Source organism: Ciona intestinalis, chromosome 7, assembly GCF_000224145.3.
Source record: "Ciona intestinalis chromosome 7, KH, whole genome shotgun sequence".
In the NCBI taxonomy this organism is placed as follows: domain Eukaryota; kingdom Metazoa; phylum Chordata; class Ascidiacea; order Phlebobranchia; family Cionidae; genus Ciona; species Ciona intestinalis.
In genome coordinates this window covers 4,841,752-4,867,602 of record NC_020172.2, presented here as the reverse complement: position 1 = coordinate 4,867,602, position 25,851 = coordinate 4,841,752, and the positions used below count along the sequence as shown (strand labels likewise).

General features: G+C 33.7%; 2 protein-coding genes across 7 annotated transcripts; both read left to right on the top strand.

Moving 5' to 3' along the window:
* Positions 1-2,378: 2,378 nt before the first annotated feature.
* Positions 2,379-8,555, top strand: LOC100183155. 3 transcript variants are annotated; one of them, XR_003396025.1, is made up of 15 exons: positions 2,380-2,533; positions 2,938-2,995; positions 3,180-3,284; positions 4,110-4,183; positions 4,346-4,429; positions 4,755-5,180; positions 5,510-5,560; positions 5,725-5,835; positions 5,902-5,940; positions 6,182-6,205; positions 6,765-6,806; positions 7,100-7,174; positions 7,240-7,305; positions 7,567-7,596; positions 7,987-8,555. XR_003396025.1 is itself a non-coding variant. In XM_018812438.2 (14 exons), the coding sequence occupies exons 1-12, from the start codon at positions 2,518-2,520 to the stop codon at positions 7,159-7,161; spliced, it is 1,092 nt and encodes a 363-aa protein (XP_018667983.1). In that variant the 5' UTR covers positions 2,380-2,517; the 3' UTR covers positions 7,162-7,174; positions 7,567-7,596; positions 7,987-8,555. The 3 variants fall into 3 exon arrangements, 1 of the variants encoding a protein (XP_018667983.1); XR_003396026.1 differs by lacking the exon at positions 5,902-5,940 and having other exon boundaries at positions 2,379-2,533; XM_018812438.2 differs by lacking the exon at positions 7,240-7,305.
* Positions 8,556-9,147: 592 nt separating this feature from the next.
* On the top strand, positions 9,148-24,913 carry LOC100185517 (piezo-type mechanosensitive ion channel component 2). Of its 4 annotated transcripts, none has more exons than XM_026835060.1 (29): positions 9,148-9,256; positions 9,843-10,023; positions 10,867-10,921; positions 11,453-11,535; positions 11,964-12,010; positions 12,501-12,568; positions 12,854-12,931; positions 14,434-14,501; positions 14,729-14,808; positions 14,960-15,008; positions 15,374-15,424; positions 15,661-15,732; positions 15,948-15,991; positions 16,426-16,496; positions 16,809-16,983; positions 17,121-17,309; positions 17,681-18,133; positions 18,522-18,608; positions 19,074-19,204; positions 19,324-19,482; positions 20,576-20,720; positions 20,819-20,998; positions 21,178-21,270; positions 21,650-21,825; positions 22,338-22,469; positions 23,763-23,845; positions 23,992-24,160; positions 24,322-24,408; positions 24,564-24,913. In XM_026835060.1, the coding sequence occupies exons 4-29, from the start codon at positions 11,511-11,513 to the stop codon at positions 24,856-24,858; spliced, it is 3,207 nt and encodes a 1,068-aa protein (XP_026690861.1). In that variant the 5' UTR covers positions 9,148-9,256; positions 9,843-10,023; positions 10,867-10,921; positions 11,453-11,510; the 3' UTR covers positions 24,859-24,913. The 4 variants fall into 4 exon arrangements, with proteins under 4 accessions (XP_026690861.1, XP_026690860.1, XP_026690863.1 ...); XM_026835061.1 differs by lacking the exon at positions 9,148-9,256 and adding an exon at positions 9,274-9,396 and having other exon boundaries at positions 10,850-10,921; XM_026835059.1 differs by having other exon boundaries at positions 9,843-10,921.
* The last annotated feature ends 938 nt before the right edge of the window (positions 24,914-25,851 follow it).

Genomic DNA, 25,851 nt, shown 5'->3' with positions numbered 1-25,851 from the left:
AACAGAAACTTATTGAGAAGATTAAAAATACTGAAAAATGGAAAAATTCATGGAACAGATTAAAATAAAATAAAAACAATAAAAAAATGTTTTGTTTTTGTTAATGACAAGTATTTTTAAAAATTGCTAAGTTTATATGTCTTGCAGCTATTATTGTCTTACCAGACACAGTGTGTGTTAATACACATGGGCACCAGTACTGTTAAAATACTTTTTTGGCAAATTTGTCAGTTTGTACCACCAGTGAGAATACGAAAACAGATAGTTTGCATTACCATTAAAATTATGTCCATGTTTGTACCCAATTTAATAAATGTAGGCAGTTTGCATCACAATTTAATATAAGCGGACGGTATAAATCACTAATAAAGTAAACAGTTTGCACCACTTAAATATATGCAGTTAGTTTGTACTTGTATTAAATATATGCAGTAGGCTTGCACCATCATTAAATAAGTGTAGATAGTTTGCACCACAACTTATTATATGTAGTCAGTTTGCATTATCATTAAAGGTGTGTATAGATAATTTGCACCAGTATTAAATAAAGTAAACAGTTTGCACCACTGTTAATTATATGCAGTTAGTTTGCACTTGTATTAAATGTATGGAGTAAGCTTGCACCATCATTAAATAAGTGTAGATAGTTTGCACCACAACTTATTATATGTAGGCAGTTTGTAATTTATTATTAAAGCTATGCAGACAGTCTGCATTGATATGTGGAGTTTGCAGCACTATTCATTGTATCCTTTGCCTCCTAAGATTAACATCCTGTAAATAATTATATTCACAATGAGTAAGAACTACCCACTTAATCTACACATCCTCAGCCTACTTAGTTGAATCAGACAGGATATCAGTCGCACTGGGTTTATTAATCACTATTAAAGCAATGTAGACAGTTAAGACCAAAGTAAAAAACGTATAAATATTTGGTATTATCATTAAAGGTGTGTGTAGATAATTTGCACAGTATTAAATAAAGTAAACAGTTTGCACCACTGTTAATTATATGCAGTTAGTTTGCACTTGTATTAAATGTATGCAGTAAGCTTGCATCATCATTAAATAAGTGTAGATAGTTTGCATCACAACTTATTATATGTAGGCAGTTTGTTAAATCTATGCAAATAGCCTGCATCGCTGTGTGGAGTTTGCAGCTCTATATTCTTTGCCTCCTCATATTAACATCCTGTAGATGGTTTGCATCACAATAAGTAGGAACTACCCACTCAACCTACACATCCTTAGCCTACTGAATCAGACAAGAGAGCATTCAGTAGGTTTAGTGGAAGTGTTTCAGATAGTTACAGCTGTATATAAGCAATTGTTGTTTGTAGAAAATAAATAGAAATGTGAGTTATTATATTTTGGTGTGTTTTAATTTTAGGGACGTTTATTAGGTTTAGCTTTAGTTTTTGACATAATCTTTGTAAGGAATGCGGGGTGTGCAGTGGAGTAAGTCACTAAAGCTAGGAGCACTTGATTAGTCTGTTTTTAAATATGCAGAAGCATAGAAGTGTTAGAGAAGCAGAATTAACATTGATTGTTGTAGTTGTTCTATCATACAAGGTCCCCTTCAAAAAAAAACCAGGCAGTAAAAAAATAAAAAATAAATCGAAATAAAAAGAGAACTGCGCTTTAGAGAATAAGCGAGTAACTTTTAAATGGTTGATAATGAAGATGTGTATATGAGCATTACAAAAAGGCGGAACCAAATGTTGAACTGTAAAACTGGACCATGTAAAACTCGTCATTAATTACACCATAAGTGGGTAGCCTTGGAAGGGAAGAATATTTTTGTTTTAATTGAGATTAATAGTGTAAGGTGTATAAGATAAAATTGCAAATACATCAAATATGTAAAACATTTTGCTTTGCAAGTCTTTTAATATAGGTTTCAATCTAATTAATTTCCGCTAAACTGTCTTCCGCTAAATGTTGAGATTGAATGTTCTTAACAGTATTCATAATTGTTTTTAAACTTTCAGTTTTGCTAATGACATCAGACTTGCATACACATAACCAGTTGTATAGCATTGTATACAAACTTCAATAATAATTGCGCCTGCCTCGCAAAGTATTTCAAAGTGAAACCAACGTTAAATGACTAGAGGGACATTTTCCAATTTCGTTCGTCAGATTTAATATTTCACGTTTATTGCTTATATTTTGCTATTTAATTTGTATTCCTTATATTTTTCGATTTTTTAATGACCACAATAACCAAGAGTTGTGGCACATATTTCAGTTGATGGCTTTTTAAATTTATTGTCAAAGCTCCTCAGCTTAAGTTTCATGCTTTAGGTGTCATTCAATCTCATTGTTTGGGACATTTTCCAAGCGTCCATGAAAGCTTATATTTAAAAAGGGTCTTTGTTGTCTGTCTAGCAATGGTAGCTTAGGTATTCATTCAGGCTTGTTTTGTTTTGTAGGGCAGTTCCCTGTTTGCTGGAACTTATTTTAAGTTTGAACGCGATAAGATTAAACTGTGTTTTCATCTTTCTTGTGAAAATGGCTGAACTAAATGGTAAGGTTTGTTTTTTTAATTTGCATATTCTACTTTGTGATGTCACTTTTCATATTGTAAAGTAAATGTTTGTAACAATAAAGGTTTTCTTACAGGGCAACAAAATCTCTACATTTGTATCTTTGTGCAATGATTAAATGGAATTATTTACATTTGTATTCTTAATATTACAACATTTCATAAGATTTAATACATGAACAATACAGTAAATATATCAATAAATGTTATAAACATTATATAAAAGTTGTAAAAATGGCAATGAAGTATTTTAAGAACAAATGTATTCACAAATTTAGTTTATATAAAGTTTATATTAAAGTATTGAAAATACCGTAAGATGATAAGTGATATTTGATTGTATGGTACCTCATAAATTTATTTTTATATAACTTACACCTATGAAGAAATACGGGAAGAGCCAGCTGGACCATCAGTCGCAACTGCTGAGCAACAACCAACAAGGTATTCGGTAACTTTATAGCAATAACAGTATTGATGTCAATCATAGTTTTGTTTAAAGTTTATTTTGGTCAAATTCTGTACAAAACTACTTTTTAAAAAACAATTCAAATTAAACTGGTTCAGCAGCCAAACATTTTTAAAAGATTGTTGATCACAACGCTTATAAATATTAACTTTACTTTAGCCGAGTGACAACCTTAGAGGAATTGCTTCAAAGAGTTGCTTCTCTATTGGATGAAGACAATTTAAGAAGATTATGCAATCACTATGGTTACTGTACTGAGAACAGGTTTGAAAAACTAGACATGTGTTTTATTATACACCATAAACACGTATTGTATTTAAACAACTCATGCTCACTGTTGAGTTATAACATTGGTGTCTTCTTATACACCAGACACACATGGTGTATTCGTACACCTCATGCTCACTGTCAAGTTATAACATGGGTATCTTCTTATACACAAGACACACATAGTGTATTCATACACCTCATGCTCACTGTCAAGTTATAACATGGGTGTCTTCTTATACACCATACACACATGTTATATTCATACACCTCATGCTCACTGTCGAGTTATAACATGGGCGTCATCTTATACACCAGACACCAATAGTGTATTCATACACCCCGACCTCACAGTGGAGTTTTAACTTAGAATTATTTTTAAGAGTTGGAGTCAAAATCCTGGTTTTTGAAATATCTCAACATGAACTAATTATCATTATTAGTCCGGCGCCGTGGCAAATTTGGTTAGCGCGCCTGTCTCTAACCCAGAGGTAATGGGTTCAAGGCTCGTCGCTGCTACCATTGTGGGCATATGTGTCCTTGGGCAAGACACTTAACGGCAATTGCTCCAACCCAGCTCCAATAAAAAAAATCACCCACAAAGTAACATACATGGTCACTCGTAAGCTGGTACGAGGTGTATGAAACAGAACACACGTGTTATAACAACTGTCATTTCCGGTCACGCGAGGATAAAGCAAGTTACATTCATTGAATTATAAAAAGCGGTGTCAAATTATTCATTCAAGACTACTAATCCTACTTAGTTTTAATCTGTTGCTCACTCAACGCTACACACCTAATGGAAACATATATTTGCAGAAGCTTTGGTACTGCGCTTGAGTTATTTCAGTTTTTAGAAGAAGGTAATCTCTGGGGCTGTGGTAAAGAACAAGGTACTTTTATTTATTTATTTGTAAATAATTGAAGGCATTTTTGTCAAACCTGTTAAAATTGAATTTTCCTATTAAATGCAGTTTCCTATTAAAACTATAATATTATTGACCGGTGTTGTCACAATTTAAATGTTATTTCTTATCCAAGCTAATTTTTCACAGAAAAGATAAAAGTTTTGATCAACCGAATGAAAGAGTTGGGCCGCCATGATATTGTTGGAATAATTCAAACTTTTAACCATCAAGGTGAATGTTATTCTGTCAGTTGTTAGATCTTTTGTTGAACAGTTGCTGTTGCTTCTTTTCACATATCTCAATTATTAATTTCTGCATCTAGTCCTAAATCGTTTGATTAAAATCAAATCATAAAATTATTCATGACTCAGGAATTTTATCATGGTTTTTGAGACCAGCATTCCATACGAAAAAGTATAGTTTACAAAAAAAGGCATATTTTAGTGGCAATTTAATCTGTGCCGTTGTATGGCTGTCCCATGCGGTTATAACCTACTTCCATGTATTAACAGTATACAGACTTTTAACTAAAGTTTTCTTTTCTGAAATATGGCAGAAAACACTGTTGCTGTTCGTAACGTAGAACCTTCGTCGCTAATCAGAGTGAAGGTTGAAACTACTGGTCAGTGCCAGTTGCAAGTCAATGCATCAGGAGAATACATTGTTCTCTTGGAAGACCACGTCTTCAACCTTGCTACTGCTATATTTCGGCAGTTTGATGTTCGGCGTTTGTTGGCCATAGGTGGTTCAGTTATGGTGATCTGTTATGGCTTATACAAGCTGGGATACAATGCTTTATCATTTTCCCTGGGTTGCGTTACATTTGATATTACTACTGAGCTGGACAAAGAACATACAGTTCGTCGCAGATTGGAGAATGGGACATTCTTACAAGAGCTAAGGGAAGAAGTCAGTGATATAATAGAAGAGCATTATGACATACTGGGTGACCTTAAGGACTTTACTATAATCTCATGTAAAGGTAAATCTCATTTGTTTGGCCAAATGTGTTATCATGGGAAATTTTTAAGCCTGGTGCAATGACACAGTCGTTAGAGGGCTTGTCTCAACCTAGAGGCTATAGTGGTTCCTTAGGCAAGACACCTAATTTACGGCAATTTTTCTAACGTAGTGGCTCAACATGTATTGTCGAAGCAGTCCCACCACAAGAGGATATATAAATTGTATTTATTCCATATTTCTGAAGATATAAGAAGTTATAACCCGATAGACTAGATAAATCTTAATCTGGTTTGCTTGAGGTAGTTTTGCAATTCTTTATACACAAAACTAAAATTTCTTTATTTACAGAAATTTGCCAAAATAAAGAAAAAGAGGAGCCCGTTAAAGATGTTTCTGCAAGTAAGAAAACGTGATCTATTCTATATAGGTTAAGTTCTTGTTGCCCTAATTTGAGTCAACTGACTGTTTTTATATACTTATTATATTTTAAAGTATATTTTTGACCAATGATGTCATACTATAAATGTCATTTCTTATTCAAGCTACTAATACTGTTTTCACAGGAAGGATAGAAGGTTTGGTTAAGGAAATGGCAGAGTTGAAAGAGTTGATGATTTCATTGAATGAGAAAGTTGGTGGTACTGTTGAAACAAATCTAAATTTTGAGAAAGAAGGTAAGAGTTGTTCTGCCAGTTGTTCGCTCCAATTATTTTTAAGATAATTAATCTTTCTGTTACCAGAGCTCGCGAGGCTTCCAGCTGAGCACATTATTGTGACTGGTTTTTTTTAGTACCGAGTTTTTTATTGTTATTACAACAGTACCACAGTAAAAATGCCAAAATTGTACTTAAAAATTTTAATTTACACTGATAAATGCTTTAGTCTGTGCCAACCTATTAGAACTTACAAATGTTCTGCTAAAACAAAAATTCTAAAACACAAAAATGAAACAATGTGTATACAGGTTATCCTGACTTCGATATATTTTTTGTAAAGGTGATTTAAACTTTATCTTTGTAGGTGGTAGTACTTCTGGAGGCGGCTGTAAGTATAAGATCTTTATAATAACTCAAGCATACTATGTCTATGTTAATATGAGATGTGTAACTGTAATTAATACAAACTCATAAACATGTTAAAACAGTAGAGCAACTGACACACACAGGATAGTCGTATTATGGTTTAACAACTATCCGACATTGGGTCCATTTAACATTTTTTTGTGAAAGTGATAATGTTTTAGGCAAAACCATTTATTGAACTTTGTTTTATCACCAAAACTTTTAGGTTTTCAGAATAATGAATCAATTTCATTTTCATATTGTAAACCAAAGAATTAAAACTTTTTATCATTTTTAATCAATTTAAACAAATTAGAAGTGTTTGTTTTTTATGTGCACCACTCACTATAAACAGCTGTGAATATGGTGCAACAAATTCAAAGATTTTTGTTGACAACTTGTAAAACTACTAGCTCAACATACGTATCGTTGTAAAAAAAAAAATTTTTTACAAACTTATTAACAAAAGGATCCAATTCTAATTTGTAAAACTACTTTTCAAAAATAATCAAATGCTTGATGAGCATGTGTTTGATCCACAGCTTTACAGCGGCTGAGGTCAGCACCCTATACAACAGATAGAGGTAACTTAAGTTAGTAACAATAATTAAAATTATATCTGAACACATAACAATCTGATAAATCGAAATCACAAATGTTCAGTTTTGGTACTAAACTAGAAGGCAATGATTGTACATCACATTATATGTTCATTTTAAATTAACTGTCTTTATAAACTTTGTAAAAATTTGTAGATGCTTTCATCAAGGGTGTTGAATTGTTTTTATCGACTAATGTTATTTAATGCAGTATAAAGTTTTTGACTCATACAATATAAATGTTGTTTCTCATCCATGCTACTAAAATATTTTCACAGAACTGGCAAAATTAATGGCTAAGTCAATGGAAAAGATGCACCGAGTTAAAGTGATTAAATAGTTTCAACCCGAAGGTAAAAGTTATTCTGCCAGTTATTAGCTACTATTATTTTAAGGTAATTATTATTTCTGTTACCAAAACACAACACTCCTGTGATGTTGGCTGAACCAATGTCTTCAGAAATCGCTTCATCGGATATGTTCGGTACACACCTGTAAAAATAGACGGGAAAATGTAGAAATAGATGAAACAAAAATGAAATTATTGTCAACAATCTTGTGAACAACCCATACTTGTTTAATTTTCAGAACAATATTCATATCTGTTTTAATATGAACTAGTTTAAAATTTAAAATAATGATATATATATCTATCATAGATTATAATCCAGTAAAAATGTGTATACAGGGTAAGCTGATTTTGATATATTTTTGAAAACATGGTTTAAAGTTTGATTTGTTACAGATGATCAAATGTTTTATACTGTTGCGGACTGTAAGTATAGGATCTTTATATTAACTCTAGCCTACTATGTCTATGTTACTGAAATATGAGATATGTAACTTCAATTACTACAAACTCATAAACATTTTAAAATAATGGAGCAACTGGCACACATAGGATAACCATTCTATGGTTTATTTGATATTGGGTCATGCCTTTTGATAGTTTTTGGAGAAAATAGTAATGTTTCAGGCAAAACAATAATAGTAGTATTTTACAAATTTATAATCATATTTTAATATCAAAACAAAAATAACAGCAAACCCCCCTAATAGCAAATTTACTTTTCTGGATTTAGTTCCAAAGGGTTTAATTTCATTTTGTAAAACTAGTTGTTAAAGATAATTTTTCAAGAGCATGTGTTTATATTTAATCATTCAGTACCAGTTGCTATACAAAGTATATTGGAAGGAAATGATTGAAACTTTGTCTCTTCCCAGGATTTCCTAGAAGACCATATATTGATGTAGAAATAACATACATTGTAGTTGCATTAGACATTTTAATTTCTGTTTGTCATTGGCCTAATAGTTTATAAAATTATACATGTAAAAGTCACATAAAAATAAAGTGTTTGTAAACCACATAGTATTGTGACATGTTAATCCTGACTTGTTTTGCTGTAATTCTTGAATCATTTTGTCATAAATAATTTTGCAGTTGTTAAAATTACCTTGAATAAATTTTTAGTAGTTAAAATTTACATAAAATTAATTTTTGCAGCAGTTAAAATTAACATAAATAATTTTGTTTGTGCCTTTGCAGTGGTTAAAACTTATTTTTAAAACAATGGAAATTGTTTTAGGGTTTTAAATATATATTTTTTATGTGTATTGTTTACCACTGTTCGTATAACCCTTGATTGATATTTGATTCAATGCCTAGCAATTAATCACTGTGTAGGTTCTGTTGATTTACTAATCGATTATTCCAATAAAATTTTCGCTAGTTTAGAACTTTTTATGCTTCCGTAAATAAACAAAATACAGATGCACATGAAAGGTGTGATTTTGTTTGCAGGTACAGATTTAAAGATAGAAGTTATCCAATTTTAATAATAAGCTTGTCGTTATTTTAAAAACCTCATACATGTTGTGTAGGCCATGTAGCTTCCATTTAAAAAAGAGTTATTTTGTTCTAAGTACAGATTAAAGATAAATTTCATTAAAATTAATGCACAAAGGTTAAATATCAAAGAACCCGTGTTGTGTAACTATAAAATAGGACGCAATTTTTGTAATTGTATAAAGCATCATTACATTTTTAACATGTTGGATATTATGTGCTAACAGTATCCATCTTACCCTACAGTAATATACAAAAGTTCCTGGGGGGAAAAGCGGTGAACAAATGAAAACTTCTGTTCGGGGATTTCCCTTTTAATTCCCCAAGTTATTTTTCGTAATCTTCACCTAACATGAGATAAAAGCGAATTAAGCGACTTGATTCGATTTGGTGTCTAATCAAGTTTGTTTATTGTTTTAACACTTATATATATTTAATTTACGGCGCTATGTTAAAATAAACCGCTTTTCCAGTTTTTGGGGCGTTGAGTTTAGTTATTATTTTGTGTGGTCCCTCTTAGATAAAGGAATTAGCAGATATTATATTCGACCTGTTTGCATTATGGCAGAAGCAGAAAATTTACAAGGTGAGTGGTATCTGCTCTCAGTGGTATGTAGAATTACAGCACTATTATACAGTAGTCTACACCCACAAAGTAACATATTTGATAACTCGTAAGCTGGCACAAGGTGTATGAAACAGAACGCTCGTGTTTTAACGACGGTGGTAGGTTTTAGAATTACATTATTGTTGTACCATAGTAAAAATATGTTTGTAACTCGGTAAGAAACACATTGTTATCATGCACTGTGTACTGAATACCAATTTATAACATAGGTTTCTTGTAGTTATTATAGACCAGATACACATGGTGTATTTATACACCTCATGCTCACTATTGAATTATAACATGGGTGTCTTCTTATACACCAGACACACATGATGTATTCCTACACCTTATGCTTACTGTTAAGTTATAACATGGATGTCTTCTTATACACCAGACACACATGATGTATTCCTACACCTTATGCTTACTGTTAAGTTATAACATGGGTGTCTTCTTTCATGTTCACTGTCGAGTTATAACATGGGTGTCTTCTTATACACCAAACACACTTGGTGTATTTATACACCTCATGCTCACAAGTTATAATGCGTCTTATTTACAGGTGAAAATGTACGTATGTATGACGACATTGATCGAATGAATAATAATGAATGGAACAAGTTTGCACGACTTGAATCTGGGTTGGATTTATCCAACAAACAAATAGATAACATTAAGTTACAAAATCCTACCAATGTTCTGGAACAACAATATCTAATGGTGGTCGAGTCAAAAAATTCGAGGTGAAAATTTCATAAGTTTTACCCTATATATATACAATAGGTGTGGTATATACACAGTGAAGCATGCCAGGGAACCATTACCCTAAGAATTATATTGTTTTCACAAAGTCCGGCGCCGTAGCACAGTTGGTTACCCCGCCTGCCTATAATCCAGAGGTAATGGGTTCAAGGGTTGTCACCAAGCTGGCTCGAGGTGTATATAACAGATTTTAAAATGACACATTTTTATTTTATTTTTTCAAAAACAGAAACTTATTGAGAAAATTCAAAATACTGAAAAATGGAAAAATTCATGGAACAGATTAAAATAAAATAAAATCACTAAACAGTGTGTTTTTTTATTTAGTGACAAATACTTTTAAAAATTGCTAAGTTTATATTTCTTGGAACCATTAGTGTTACCAGACACACAGTGTGTTAATACACATGGGCACCTGTACTGTTGAAATGACTTGCTTTTCGACAAATTTGTCAGTTTGTACCACTATTGAGTATATAAAGGTACTTCGAATCACTATTAAAGCTATGTAGATAGTTTGCACCATCATTAAATAAATGTAGTCAGCTAGATCAAATTGAGTAAAACCAAGCTAACCAACCTATAGATCCTTAATGTATTTAGTTGCAACAAACATATTGACATTCTATACTGATTATTGCAATAACAATAACCATTGAGGTAAACAGGTATTACCACCGTGAATAAGGACAACTTCCTTTACATTGAGTAAGAACTATACCCACCTAACCTTCACATCCTTGGTCTACTTAGTGGAATGAGACAGGACATCAGTCACACTGGGTTTAATAATCAGTTTATGAACAGTTTTAGATCATTTCCAGATTTACGCAAGCGGTTCTGCAGGAAGATTAAAGTGAATTGAGTTCTTACTACCAGGTACGATACCTCTTTGTAAGCAAGTATTTCTAAAGTTTATGTACGCATACTCTGCATACCCATGTTAGGCACCTAATAGCTCAAGTTTGGCTTGTTTTAAAGTTAATCCATGAATGCAGCCTCCATAACAGAATTACAATAGCACAACAGCATATCTTTAAAGATGGTGATTACTTGGGGAAAATAACTTTTGTTTTTTTTATGATACGATTTTTTTAATATTTGTTTTCTTGGCTATTTGGACTGAAATATTTTATTATTATAGCTCATACTAATGATATTGAACCCCCGTAAACATATCCAAAGCTTAAACGAATAATATATTTTGGTGAATATCAATATTCATGTTTACCAGTATTAAGACCAAAAACGGTCAGTAACATTTTCGTTTTGTATTCTATATACTAGGACCACTGAGCTATAAACAAACATATCTACCTGTAACTTATTTAAAGGCTACATAATAAATGAATTAATGTAATTTCTTAGTTGTTTTTGTACATTTATTTACAATTACTGTTTTTTATATAGGTATATGGATTATAGTTGTTCTGCATCTTGATTGAAATTTGTTTTGGATTGTTCAGATATGGAAGATAATGGGGCTTTACAAGGTAAGTCGGTTTATTTTATAATGAAAGAATTTATCTTATACTCCAGACACATATGGTGTATTTACTATTTATACACCTCATGCTCACTGTCGAGTTATAACATGGGTGTCTTTTTATATACCAGACACATATGGTGTATTCATACACCTCATGCTCACTGTTGAGTTATAACATGGGTGTCTTCTTATACACCAGACAAACATGGTGTATTCATACACCTCATGCTCACTGTCAAGTTACACCTTTTGTACCAACTGAGCCTCTATTCGAATGATTTTCAAGGTTATTAAAAATAATTTTAAAAAAATTCTCATAAAGAGTACGGTAGTAAATTATGTTTTTCTGGTATGCAGTATATACACACATATGTTAAACCAATAGTTTTCAAAATATTTTAATTGATTCAAGAGCGTATGTTCAATTTACAGATGAAACAGGAGGGAATGTACACGGCGGAGAAACTTCTGGCAACCAGGTAAATTAGCTCTTTGTCAGCATGTTTTTCTAAAGTTCGTTTCTAATGAAATGTAATTTTTAGATATAGTAAATACACTAAGAAAAAGTAGAGTTAGTTTGGTTTGTGTTAAAGTTAATCCACAAATGCAGCTTCACCCCCCCCCCCCAACTAGGAGAGCTTCCAGCATTCCCCAACCCCTAAGTATCTGAGTTTGGCTTCTTTTAAGTTAATATAAGTAAAGAAAAAAACCTTTATCCTCAAAATGATTAAGAGCTGCCTCAGATTAACTTCTTATACTGTTTAATGCAAAGGATATCCATTGAGGTAGACCGGTATTATCAATGTGAGTAAGGCCAACTTCCTTTGCCTCCCCATATTAACATTCTGTAGATAATTATGATCACATTGAGTAAGAACTACCCACCTAACCTGCACACCCTCAGCCTACTTAGTGGAATCAGACAGTTTTGATTATTTGTTACCATTTTCTACAACAACTATTTCACAGGTATCCGCAAGTGATGGAAACGGGTCCCACGAACAACCTGAAAACAAAAGAAAATGCTGCATAAAAAGGTATTTAATGCCATAATAGTTTAATCTTATTAACTTCTCTGCTTTAAGAGCGCTATGTTGAAGGCTTCTTGTTGTCGGTTTAGTTTATCAACATCAATGTTGCTGCAACACAATAATCATTGGTTGGTTTTCTACGTTTGTTCATAATGTGCTGGCAGAACAAACTTTCAATTGTGTTATAAACTTGAATTCACCTATATTTCTAAACTTGTAATACATATATATAAATATATTTCTAAACTTGTAATTTATATATATATATATTATTTGTATGATAACCGTTAGATGGGAGGAAATACACAAGGAGAAAACGAAAAGGGACAACGAGGAAGCAAAGGAGAAGATGGGCAAAAGATTAAAATTGTAAGCAACCAAAGATTTCTATGATTCCTACTCTGGCAACATTATGTCTTTATTTCATCTGGCTACATGGCTATCTGGCTGGGCATTTTTATCATAAAGGATACCTTCATGCTTTTTTCTGGTAGTATCATTGTATTCTCGGGTAAGACATTTAGCATTTATGACACCAACCAAGTGGTCACTAATGGGTTGTACAAATTATCAGTCACACAGAAGTAATCGCTCACAAAGGTGCATAAACGGTTAGTCGTAAGGAGACATGTGGTGTATGATCTGAATGAATGTAACTTACTTTATCCTCGCGCGTGGCCGAAAAACGACAGTCGTTATAACACGGGTGTTAATACACCTCGTGCCAGCTTACGAGTTACCATGTATGTTACTTTGTAGGTGACTATTTTTTGTGGATTTTTTCTTTTGTTTTATGTGTGGCTGGTAATTTGGACAACCCATTAGTGACCACTGGGTTGGAGCAATTTCCGTTAAGTGTCTTGCCCAAAGACACATACGTGCACAATGGTGGCAGTGAAGAGCCTTCAATCTATTACCTCTGGTTAGAGGCAGGCGCGCTAGCCAACTGTGCCACGGCTCCTCTAGAAGTCTAGAATCAACTTAGTTGAACTGTCGTATCCACGCCACGATAAATAAAGCATCATTAATTCATGTATGGGACATATGGGACATAGAAGAACTAACTATATGACTTAAATGTTTTGACTGCCTTTAACTGTAGTATTTTATTACTATAAAACAAAATAAGATGAAAGTGGAAGCTGGTTCAAAACAGTTGACACTGTACTTTAGTAGCCGTATGTCAAAACAAAGAATATTACAATGATCTTTTAATTGTCGATTTTTCTGTCAAAGCATTATTGTTGAGTAAAACTAAAATAAACCAAATGAGAAGCCTCGTACATCTTACCCCAGACTTTTTATTTTTTGTGTAATCGTCATTTCATCTGTTTGGTCTGAACTGTATCATATTGCCTGTAACTGGTTAATATTATTTCATAGTTCTCTACTTCATTCTTTACATTTTCTTATTCTGCTTATCTAACCAGTGTTGGGGGTGTAGCAACATGTGCAATGGTCGCGCCCATCTCAACGTAACGACTTCATAACACTAGGTTGACAGCTAGGCTCCTACTGCCCTCGCAACACAGCAAATAGGAGGGCTTTTATAGCATGAAACACGTGTGCGAAAACAGTAACAGAAAAGAACGTTTTACACTGAAAAGTAGCGTCAGTTCGCCGAACGAGCATACTGGGCATATAGTTTCCTGTACTCACTGGAAAAACGCAAGATGTGTCGCTCAATCATAAACACAGTTATGCCAGATGTAATATAGTTACGCAACACGACTGTTTAATATTCAATCTTCATTCTTTAAGTTAATTTGGGTGAACTATAATATGAAATCTGTGCTCGACGCACACTCAACTGCTACACCAGTCTATGTTTCAAACTATGCTAAACAATTTTTACAATATTTCTCTTGCAGAATGAAGGACTTAACAGTTCAATGTAAGGAAAATGGAATTACAGATCCAATTAAAAATCATGCACAAGGTAAAATAAGAATAAAATCGTTTAGGGAAAATGATAGAATTGTAATGAAATATACAAAATGCTACCAGAAGTTACAAAATTGTGTCCAAAAAATCATAGAATCTAATTAAAGTTTAAAAAACTTGATTTTCAAATGATATTTATAATTAATGATTTCATCCTGTTAAATTCATTATTATTACATGTGTTAACTTAACTGATGTGTTGAAGTAGATTTCTATTATCAGCTACAGAATCAGGGGATTATTACATGTTTATTGATGAGACAAAAAGAAAACAAATTATGGGATCAGATGATGAAAATATGGTTGGTATTTTAAATCTTGTGATTTCTATTATAGTGTTTCAGTTTTGTTTAAAAATTGTGCGAGTGGTGTCTAAAGTTTTTTTGTTTTGTTAGTTACAGTTTAATGCTTTTTAATACTTAAATATTTTTATGGAACTATCTGTACTTTTAGAAGATGCACAAACTTCTGCAGCTTGTTGGGTTCGATCTGGAAAAAGAAGGTAAAACGAAATTGAAGTGGTAGCACAGTGGTTAGTACGTCTACATCTAGCCCAGAGGTTATGGGTTCGAGACTAGACACTGCTACCTTTGGTCACTTATAAGTTGTCTAAATTGTCAGCCATACATTACAAAAAAAATGAAAAAAATTACCCACAAAGTTACATAGGGGGTAACTCATAAGAGGTACAAGGTGTATGAAACAGAAAACGACTATCATTGCCCCACCACACGACAATAATAGGTTACATTTATTCAAACAACCATTTATTTATTCCCAATATCCTGAGCTTTGCAATTATTATTACATTAGATGAAACACCAATCTTCGACATTTACTTAAATTTTACAACATTTTAAAACCCAGGTGTTTGCTGCGATAAAGAAAAAAAAGAGGAAGAGACAAAAAGTTGCATAGGTAAGCACGAAGCCAAAGTCCAGTGTCGTGTCTCAGAGGTTAGGCACCTGTATCGTAACAAAGCATTGTACAAAAAGCACCGCCACTCGAGGATGAACAAATTACATTCATTAATTCAATAATTCTGGGAATATCAAGAGGTTTTAAAACGATATACTATATAAGCAAAAAGATGCTAATTGTTGGGTTTTCATGAGGTGATTTTTATATGCAAAACTAAAGGTCTTTATTTACAGAAAGTGAAGATATGGAATTGGAAAATTTGGCTCCTACGTCACAAGGTACAATTATTAGTCAAGGGGTGAGAGGTAGGAAAGTATAATCTATTCTAAACAATAGATGCCTGTGTTCGATGCCTGATACTGATACCGTTGTGGACTAGACACTTAATGAACATTGTTCCAACCAAGTGGTTCTCTTATGGATCGTCCAAATTCTAGTCATACAGAAAAAAATGTAAAAACTTCTCAAATATAATCACCCACAAAGTTACGTACATTAACAACCCAACTACCACTTCCAGAATCATTGAAACAGAGTTGCACACCAAAAAAGAACAATCAAAAGGTTATGTCCTAAGGTTTTATTGTTAGTTTTTCATATGAATATTTAGATAGTGTGTGGTTTTAAAATGACTTTGGCTTAGTATGAACAATAATTACTCATCAAAAAAACTACCTTTACTGCCAGTGTCATCAAATGGTTTTCAAATGTACAAATGGAAACTTTGGGAAAAGTTTGTAGGTAGGTTTATTGACATATCCTCACACACCACATGTTAAGAATGAATGACCGACAAGGTCAGACAGAAAAAGGAAAAAGCCAAAACCACTGAGGCAGAACATAAATACACATAATTGGGGAGGGCACTACTAAGATACAATATGAACTAAAAATAATGGTAAATTAAAAATGATAACCTACGTTAATTTTGGTCTCTTATCACCATTTTTAATTTAACTTTCTGTTTGGAATATTGCATAACATATTGATTATTACAGAACACTTCTGCAGATAAAAAGAAATCGAAAATTACAACTGATAAAATTTGTTCCTGCTGTTGCGCGATTTGGTAAGCAAAGCCTTTTGTTTTTACATTTTTCGAACAGAATTTACATTTTCGGACATTTTTTCAAATTGCCTTTTATGTAACAATAGATTGTGCAACTTGTGTTTTCTGTGGCCTGAAGCGCAAAGCTTACAGAAATTTTGAAAAGATTGAGGTCCACGAGTGACTGACTTTTCGTAGCAAGAAATTTCAAATAATATAAACCTGGTTTCCATTAACAAATGCTGTTCCTTAGAAAGACAGATACAAATATTTTTCAAGGTTTAGAAATTGAACATAAGGACAAATTTAAACTAACCAACCCATCATTCCCAGGTATGCGATGGCTGCACACTTTTACTTTGTTTGTTATTTTATCTTCATTCTCAACATGATGCTGAATCCTTCTGTACTATCTGGGATTCTCCCCTTCATTCTCTTCTTCTGTGCATGTTTCCGCAACATCAGATATAACACTGTGTTGTGGGTGATTGCTGGAGGATGGACATTGGTAAAATACATTTGAAAAGGCTTAAACTTCCCGTTTATGTTTTCTGTTTCAAATATTTTAAACTTATTATTTCTAAATAATATTGAAATGTACTCACTTTGTGTGCTAGTAATTTTTAAATTTTGACTCTTCTACAGGGGGTGTTCATAGCCAGATTAGTCTGTTATTTCGGGTCTTTCCAGTTTAACAGCCAGGAGGAAATAAATCTCCATCAGAACGAACCTTTCTCACGGCCGAGGATCATCGGGTATGAGAAATCCGTACCTTGGCTGGTGATGGACAGTCTTCAACTTGTTTTCGTCCTCCTTCAAATTATTTTGCTTATGGTGAGAAAGCGTAGCATTTATGACTGGTAGTTGTATATTTTTGTGCTTTATTAATAAATACTAAAGAAGGAGATGCCGTTTTAAATGGCGGCTGTTAGTTTTCTTTACTTTTATTGCGAGGTATGCAATTATGAAAAAACTCACATAGTGCTTTTGGTTAAAACACTTATTTATTTCGGGGCAGAAATGACAGAGCAAAACAAAACTTTTGTAATTGCTGTTACCACGCCGAAATCCACATTTGGTGATCACTTTGATTGCTATTAACATGTCTGCAGTTACATTGTTAAAGTTAGTTATCATCTGTCAGTGACTAAAAGAGAACAATGTATACTTGCATCATAACCAGGTATATTGTTTTTATAAAATAGTATCCGCGTTGTCCATGTTGCTGCTGTAATGGAACATCAGAAGCAACAGGCAGCCAAAAAGCGACAACAACAGAAACAACAGACAACCCAAAACCGACGACATCAGAAGCAACAGACAGCCCAAAACCGACGACATCAAAAGCAACAGACAACCCAAAACAGACGACAACAGGAGCAACAAACAGCCCAAAACCGACGACATCAAAAGCAACAGACAACCCAAAACAGACGACAACAGGAGCAACAAACAGCCCAAAACCAACAACATCAAAAGCAACAAACAACCGAGAAGCGATGACAACAATAGAAAAAAAGTTGTGTATTTGTTGCTGCTGTTGTAAAGAAACAAAATGCAAAAAGAAAGATGAAAACATTTATGATGTTTATCTTCTGATGTTGGTTTGTGACACCATAAACTTCCTTATCTTTGCATTTGCATATTGGTCATTCGGGGTAAGTTTAAGGTAGTTTTGTTAAAACAGTGTAAATTATACTTATTTAACATAGTTATTTTAGTTTTCCTAATAAAAATTAGAGTATCAACTAGTTCTTGGCGTATTGTTGCTACTATAAATTTGCTGATTTTATTAGTATTATAGTGAACTAGAGAATTGAAAGCAAATCTTACAAAAAAGCATTGAAATGTCTTGCTGCTGCTATAACCAGGCATAAAGTTTTGCTTGAAATTTGCTCCTCTGCTGAGTCATATCTTGATGATGTCATTCACTGATGATGTCATGCCCGATGACAGACAAAATATAGCTGCAATAAAGTTAACTCTTTTGTCAAAAAAGCAATTTTTAAGCACACTTTATTTTGCAATAAACCTTATTGTTTTAAGTTTTATTCAACCCATCATACAAGCCTTTTGACACATCTTCAATCGAATCACGTACCACATGGACTGCTTTTACTGCTATTGGTGCAGGTAAAATTAGATTTTAATTTTACAGCTCATTTTGTACCTATTAATAACCTTGGTTTAAGGTTTTTTAAATTTACAACCATAAATATAAAACACAGTCACTTATAAACAGGGCTACCATGCCACCCCTATTTCTAAGGTTTGTCCTTATTTTTATGACTAATGCCTTTTTTTGTCTTGTTTGCGACAAAGCCAACTTTATTCAAGCTTTCCATTTTTTTTACTATCAAAAAAAGTTTCATCAAAAAAACAGTTTTGTTAAAACAAATCATGACTGCTGTGCTAATTTGTGTTCAATATCAATGGTTATAAAGTTACAAACTTCCCCTGATAAGTAAGAGCTACATATGTTGCCAAGGTCCTAGGCTATTTTATAGCAAAACAAATGCTCATTAACAATTTATACGTGTAGTACATGGGAATAAAAACATTTTTTTTAAACAAATAAAAGAATTGTTTTTATTTCAGTTGTTGTTGATGTTTCTTGATCGAATTCGCTACCTGCTTCACTGTTATTGCTGTGGCCTAGTATATCACATCGTGGTTGTGGTGGGTGTTCATGTTTTCCTATTTTGGTTTGTTCCATATTACACCAACAGGTAAAGTAGCATTTGAACATAAACTTATCTTATTTTTATATGTGTTGGCGTATAATAAATATTATTTATATGGATAGTTATACTTTTTTTACTCAACAATGCAACCAAATTACATACAGGCCATTCAACCAAAATTGTTTTGCACAAATTTGGTATTTCTTCAAAGCTGTTTATTTCCTTCTATCTGGCTACCAGATCAGGCATGGCTACCCAAGTTTTCTCACAACAAAGAATGTTTTTAGGAAGTATGGGGGAATAAACTGGTTTCTGAATAAATGGTGAGGTGGTGTATAAGAACCATGTGTGTCTGGTGTATAAGAATGACACCCATGTTATAACTCAACAGTGAGCATGAAGTGTATGAATATACCATGTGTGTCTGGTGTATAAAAAGACACCCATGTTATAACTCGACAGTGAGCATGAGGTGTATGAATATACCATGTGTGTCTGGTGTATAAGAAGACACCTATGTTATAACTCAACAGTGAGCATGAAGTGTTTGAATATACCATGTGTGTCTGGTGTATAAAAAGACACCCATGTTATAACTCAACAGTGAGCATGAGGTGTATGAATATACCATGTGTGTCTGGTGTATAAGAAGACACCTATGTTATAACTCAGCAGTGAGCATGAGGTGTATGAATATACCATGTGTGTCTGGTGTATAAGAAGACACCCATGTTATAACTCAACAGTGAGCATGAGGTGTATGAATATACCATGTGTGTCTGGTGTATAAGAAGACACCCATGTTATAACTCAGCAGTGAGCATGAGGTGTATGAATATACCATGTGTGTCTGGTGTATAAGAAGACACCCATGTTATAACTCAACAGTGAGCATGAGGTTTATGAATACACCATGTGTGTCTGGTGTATAAGAAGACACCCATGTTATAACTTGAAAGTGGACATGAGGTGTATGAATACACTATGTGTGTCTGGTGTATTAGAAGACACCCATGTTATAACTTGACAGTGGGCATGAGGTGTATGAATACACCATGTGTGTCTGGTGTATAAGAAGACACCCATGTTATAACTTGACAGTGAGCATGAGGTGTATGAATACAACATGTGTGTCTGGTGTATAAGAAGACACCCATGTTATAACTTGACAGTGAGCATGAGGTGTATGAATACAACATGTGTGTCTGGTGTATAAGAAGACACCTATGTTATAACTTGACAGTGGGCATGAGGTGTTTGAATACACCATTTGTGTCTGGTGTATAAGAAGACACTCATGTTATAACTCGACAGTGAGCATGAGGTGTATGAATACACCATGTGTGTCTGGTGTATAAGAAGACACTCATGTTATAACTCGACAGTGAGCATGAGATAATCTGCCTTTATCTTCAGTTACCGATTAATTCCATTCCTTGCCGAAGTAAAAACACTTATGGACTACGTATTCACGAAAACAACATTGACGAGATCCGAATGGTTTAACTTTCAATCAATTTATGCAGAAGTTTATGATCTTGAATGTTCGAAAAGTGAAAAGGTTGAAAACATTTAAGTTTTAATTATGATATCTTGCATTAATTTTCCCTAAACCCAGCTCGGTTGTTTAACTCCCTCTAAAAAAGTTGTTCCATCTAGGATAGTGCCAGAGGAGCACCCCAGCGTGGTTGTGGCAAGTTTGGTTGGTTCATTGTTTTGGCAGTTGTTCTTCTCTTCATATTGGGACCTTTATTTATCTTATACTTTGGTATTACCGTTTTGGGAGTTACCAACAATCCAATGCAAGTGTCTATGAAAATATCTCTTGGTTCTTTCGAGGTGGGCACTAAAATTTCTTACCCAATTTTAGAAACACATGTTATTTCAAAAGAAATCTTCAAGTCTCATGTGTGCCTTGTCACTGAAGGCCTGATCCTAATAGAATAAATTCTCAATCACTGATTGTATGTAACTACTTGCTTTTTTTGTTTAAATACATGCACATATTTTTATTTCAGCCACTGTTTCAAGTCGTAGCTGATTCCGATCACATTAAAGTTTGGACCAAAACTGAATTTGAAAACTTTCGACAAGAGTTTAGCTTAAGCCAGGTCAATTAGTCTAATTTGTTGATAAACTATAATACAAGCACCATCAACACTTTTTAATAAACTTTGGCTTGCTGCTGAGAATAGCATTTTCAACTTGCTTTACTTACACTACACTTAATGTCTATCTTAAAGTCATGCAAGAATTAGCACTCGGTCTTGAAGCATTCAATTATAGTTCACATTTGTTTGAACCTCTTTATCTAATTTGTGACATTGTAGCGAAGTTTCTTCTCCTATCGTTTACCATAAAAGGGTCAGATTTAACGATTATGTGCGTAAAACCACAACGATAAGAAAAATTGTGGGTTTTAGAGATAAGGTGTGACAGTGATTGCGCAAAACCCGAACTTTACATTTTTTTCTTTTTTTTTGTAAATAGAATGCAGTAGAATTTGTGAAAGATTTTGGATACAGGCAAATTGTCACCGTGACCGTAGGTGGTGAATCGAAGAGAATTTGGATCATCAGCCCCCCACAATATGAACTACTGGTGGAAAGGTTAAGTCCTAACAATACTAAGCCAGTGAGGTTGCTGTTTGAATGGACACTTACTAAGTAAGTTGCTATGTTTGATTTATGCTGAAGTAATTGATTGAAAGAATGTAACTTGCTTTATCTTCGCGTGGCCGAAAAAGGACAGTCGTTATAACACGGGTGTTCTGTTTCATACACCTCGTGCCAGCTTACCACATATCTAACTTCTTGGGTGATGTTTTTTAAGGTGAGGGGGGATTTAGACAACCGACCACTGGGTTAAAGGAAATTGCCGTTAAGTGTCTTGCCCAAGGACTCATACGCCCACAATGGTAGCAACGACTGATTATGCTGTGTAAAAAATTGATTATGCTGTGTAAAAAATTAAATATAAGTGGCATGCGATTGGACCTAGGATTTAGTTCAGAGCTGGCCTAATATTAAAAGGATCCCACGATTCCCACCTGTGTTCAAATGATTTCATTACTGATAAAATTTGTGACATATAAGAAAGAAAAACAAAGTTAAAAACTATAATTTAAATATTTTTTATTTCTATTAACGTTGATAAAATTCTCTTTATCTCCACCTAGTGACCCAGCTGTCACTGACATGGTATCCTCGTACGGTTCAAACTCAGTGATGCTTGAACAAAGTAGTGAAGAACGGAAACATCTTTATCAACTGTTGAAACAAACCAAAAGAATAAACACAACTGACAGCGCGTAAGTCTGAGATTAAAAAAATTTAAATTTAAATAATTAAAAAAAAATTTACAAAATTCTTTCTTACTTATAAAAAGTCAAGTAGCCTACTAGTTATAAAGTTGAATGAATGAATGTAACTTACTTTTTCCTCGCGTGGCCGGAAAACGACAGTCGTTATAACACGGGTGTTAATACACCTCGTGCCAGCCTACGAGTTACCATGTGGTTACTTTGTGGATGATTATTTTTTGGGATTTTTTTTTTCATTTTTTTATGTATGGCTGATAATTTGGACAACCCATTAGTGGCCACTGGGTTGGAGCAATTGCCGTTAAGTGTCTTGCCCAAAGACACATACTCCCACAATGGTGGCAGCGAAGAGCCTTGAAGCCATTACCTCTGGGTTACAGGCAGGCACGCTAATCACTTTGCTACGGCTCCAGACTACTTTTATTATGAAGAGCTTGCTTTGCAGAAATGCTTGTACAAAGGTAATGACTTAACTTCTCTCAACTTTGTGAAACTTAACAAACTTTCGTCCCGCGTCGTAGCAAAGTTGTTTAGCGTACCTGCCTGTAACAGGTAATGGGTTCAAGGCTCTTCGTTGCTACCATTGTAGGCGTATGTGTCCTTGGGCAAGACACTTAACAGCAATGTCTCCAACCCAGCGTATGACGAGGTGTATGAAATATAACACCCGTGTTTAACGGCTGTCGTTTTTGGGCCATGCAAGTATAAAGTAAGTTACATTCAATTCAATCTATATTAAATAATTATGTGCCGTTGTTCAGTGGTAAGGCGCTTGTATCGTACCAAAGAAAACTGGGTTTGACACTCAATACTGATATAATTGACAACGTATGTGTCCTTAGTCAAGACACTTAACAGACATTGGTGCAAACCATGTGTGACATCACAGGTCATGTAGTAAAAATAAAGGAAAATAAAGGACCAAAAAAGTCAACTGCTACATGTGTTACTTATTTATTCGGTTCGTATAAAAATCAGGTACACACATAGTATAGCAGCAAATGCGTCCGGCTAGTACAATCAAATCAAGAGAATGCCAACTGTTTAATCTGGCTAACCGGGCAGCCGACACGTGGTGTTACGTGGCTAACACCACAGGATCGCGTGCCGAGAATGCGGTAAGAGACGCTGTACTTAATTAGGCGCGGGCAATCACCTGCGGGCTCAACAATGATTACTAGGATTGTTACACATGTATCTAATCTATGATATCATACCCATCAACTATTCATCAGTACTGCATAGTTTTGACGATGGTATTTAAACTTTTCTATATTTCAGTATCATCATGAATTTGTTTCCCCAATATGTTCACTCACAAAGTACTTCCTCGACTGTGAGACCTGCCTACAATTTATACCAAGGTATCCATGTTTTTGACGCAAACGAAGTATAAAACACAAAAAAGCATGCCTTTAAACTATTCTAGAATAATATAAAAAGTATAAATAATTTAACATAATAAAATACAGAGGGATAAAAAAACGTAACGAAATTTATTTTTACACAGGTACCAGTAAAACATTTACAAACGTGAGGCTTACTTTACGAAGGAACGATAGCTCCACCTGGTGGCGAGTGTTCGACGACCCAACACCAAAGGAGAAACCAAATCTTCAACTTACTATTTTTAGCGACAAAGTCTCTAATCCATATTTGAACTTCATTGTTAGCATTGGGTTCGTTATGTTCTGTTATACTCACCTTATTTATTTTTGCACGGCGAGCATTGACAGTCGATATAACACGAGTGTTCTATTTGATACACCTCGTGCTCGCTTACAATTTACCAGGTATGTAGCTATGTGACACTAAGGTGGATTAATTTATATTTTCCTAGGTGGTTGGCTTTATATTCGTCTTATGTTTTGGTCGTAGGAAATGCGATTCGTCAAAGTTGGGGGTCTACTTCAACTATCATGTTTCAGTAAGTTAATATTGCTTTTATATCCTGTTAGATAAATGACTTTGTTTTATGTTTCAAGTCACAGTATCCCACAATACCATAGTAGTGTTGGATAATAAACAATAAGTTTACATAGAATGCTTATGCAACTGGTGTTTACACACAATACATTACAGAGAGCTTCCAAATGTTAAACGAATCCTTGAGCTTTGCAACGACATTTACGTGGCGCAGGAAAATAGCATGTTCCAACTTGAAGAACTTCTTTACGCCAAGTTGATTTTCCTGTATCGATCTCCCACTACGCTTATCAAGTGGACCAAACCAGAGACTTTAAAAGAAAATCAAAATGAGTCGAAGAATTCTTCGCAAGATGTTGTTGTTGCTACTAGTAATGCTGCTCCTAGTAATAATGCTGCTCCTAGTAATGATGCTGCTAGTAATGAGTCCGGCTGCTGTTGTTGCTGTTAGTAATGAATGAAACTTGCTTTATCCTTGCATGGCAGGGCGAAATGACATAAGTTATTACACTGGTGTTCTGTTTCATACACCTGGAGTTAGCTTACATGTGTAACTGTGTGGGTGATTGTTTTTTCTAGAATCAGGAGATTTTAAAGGAGTTCAGGTTTTGAAATGTTATGAATAATTGTACACTGATGGCTCAGGCTCTAAAGAAAATATGTATCTACTAAAAGTAAAGACACGCTTAGAAGCAAACCAAAGCCTGATTAATGTAGAAATAACCCAACATTTTTGTAGTAGGCATTAGATATTTTCATTTTTTTCTGTGCTTCTCAAACTCAATCATCATTGTAAGTGCTTTTGCAGACATTGGAGATTATTTGTGCCTATATTTAAAATATTTGTAATATTTTTTTTTTGATTTAAAATTAGTTTATATGTAGGCTATAGATTTATGTATATATATTGTTTACAACTGTCTACATAACCCTTGATTGCAATTTTATTCATCACACAGCAATTAATCACTGTGTAGATTTTTTCTGTGTAGATTATGTTGATTTACTAATCGATTGTTCCAATAAAGTTGTCACTAGTTTAAAACTGTATAAGCTTTTGTAGCTGTAAATAAAGAAAATATAGATGCGTATGTAAAGTACGATTGTGTTTGACGGTACAGATTTAATTATGAAGGTTTGGAATTATACATATAGTTATAAGTGCACATGCAACATTCTTATTCATCAAGAAATCCAATATAGTAGGTTGTGGTAATATTTTTATTCTCTTTTATTGTTCGATTTGGTAGCAAATTAAGTATATTGAGAATTATATAACCGTATCCCCCCACTTTTTAAAAATACGATTAGAAAATATGGGATGTTGTATGCTAACAGTAACTCTTACCGCACGGTACTATAGTTCCATGAGAAAAATGGCAGGGATAAAATTTGAAAACTTATTTTCTTTTTTCAGTTTTTATTGAGACATTAATTGGTATGT

Bases quoted from the DNA above. Each gene is read 5' to 3' on its own strand.
- LOC100183155 (XM_018812438.2), top strand. The intron at 5,181-5,509 runs GTAAATCTCATT...CTTTATTTACAG, and splicing joins TACTATAATCTCATGTAAAG to AAATTTGCCAAAATAAAGAA. The intron at 5,561-5,724 runs GTAAGAAAACGT...CTGTTTTCACAG, and splicing joins CGTTAAAGATGTTTCTGCAA to GAAGGATAGAAGGTTTGGTT.
- LOC100185517 (XM_026835060.1), top strand. From the start codon at position 11,511: ATGGAAGATAATGGGGCTTTACAAG. The intron at 12,569-12,853 runs GTATTTAATGCC...GATAACCGTTAG, and splicing joins AGAAAATGCTGCATAAAAAG to ATGGGAGGAAATACACAAGG. The intron at 21,826-22,337 runs GTAAGTTGCTAT...ATCTCCACCTAG, and splicing joins TTTGAATGGACACTTACTAA to TGACCCAGCTGTCACTGACA.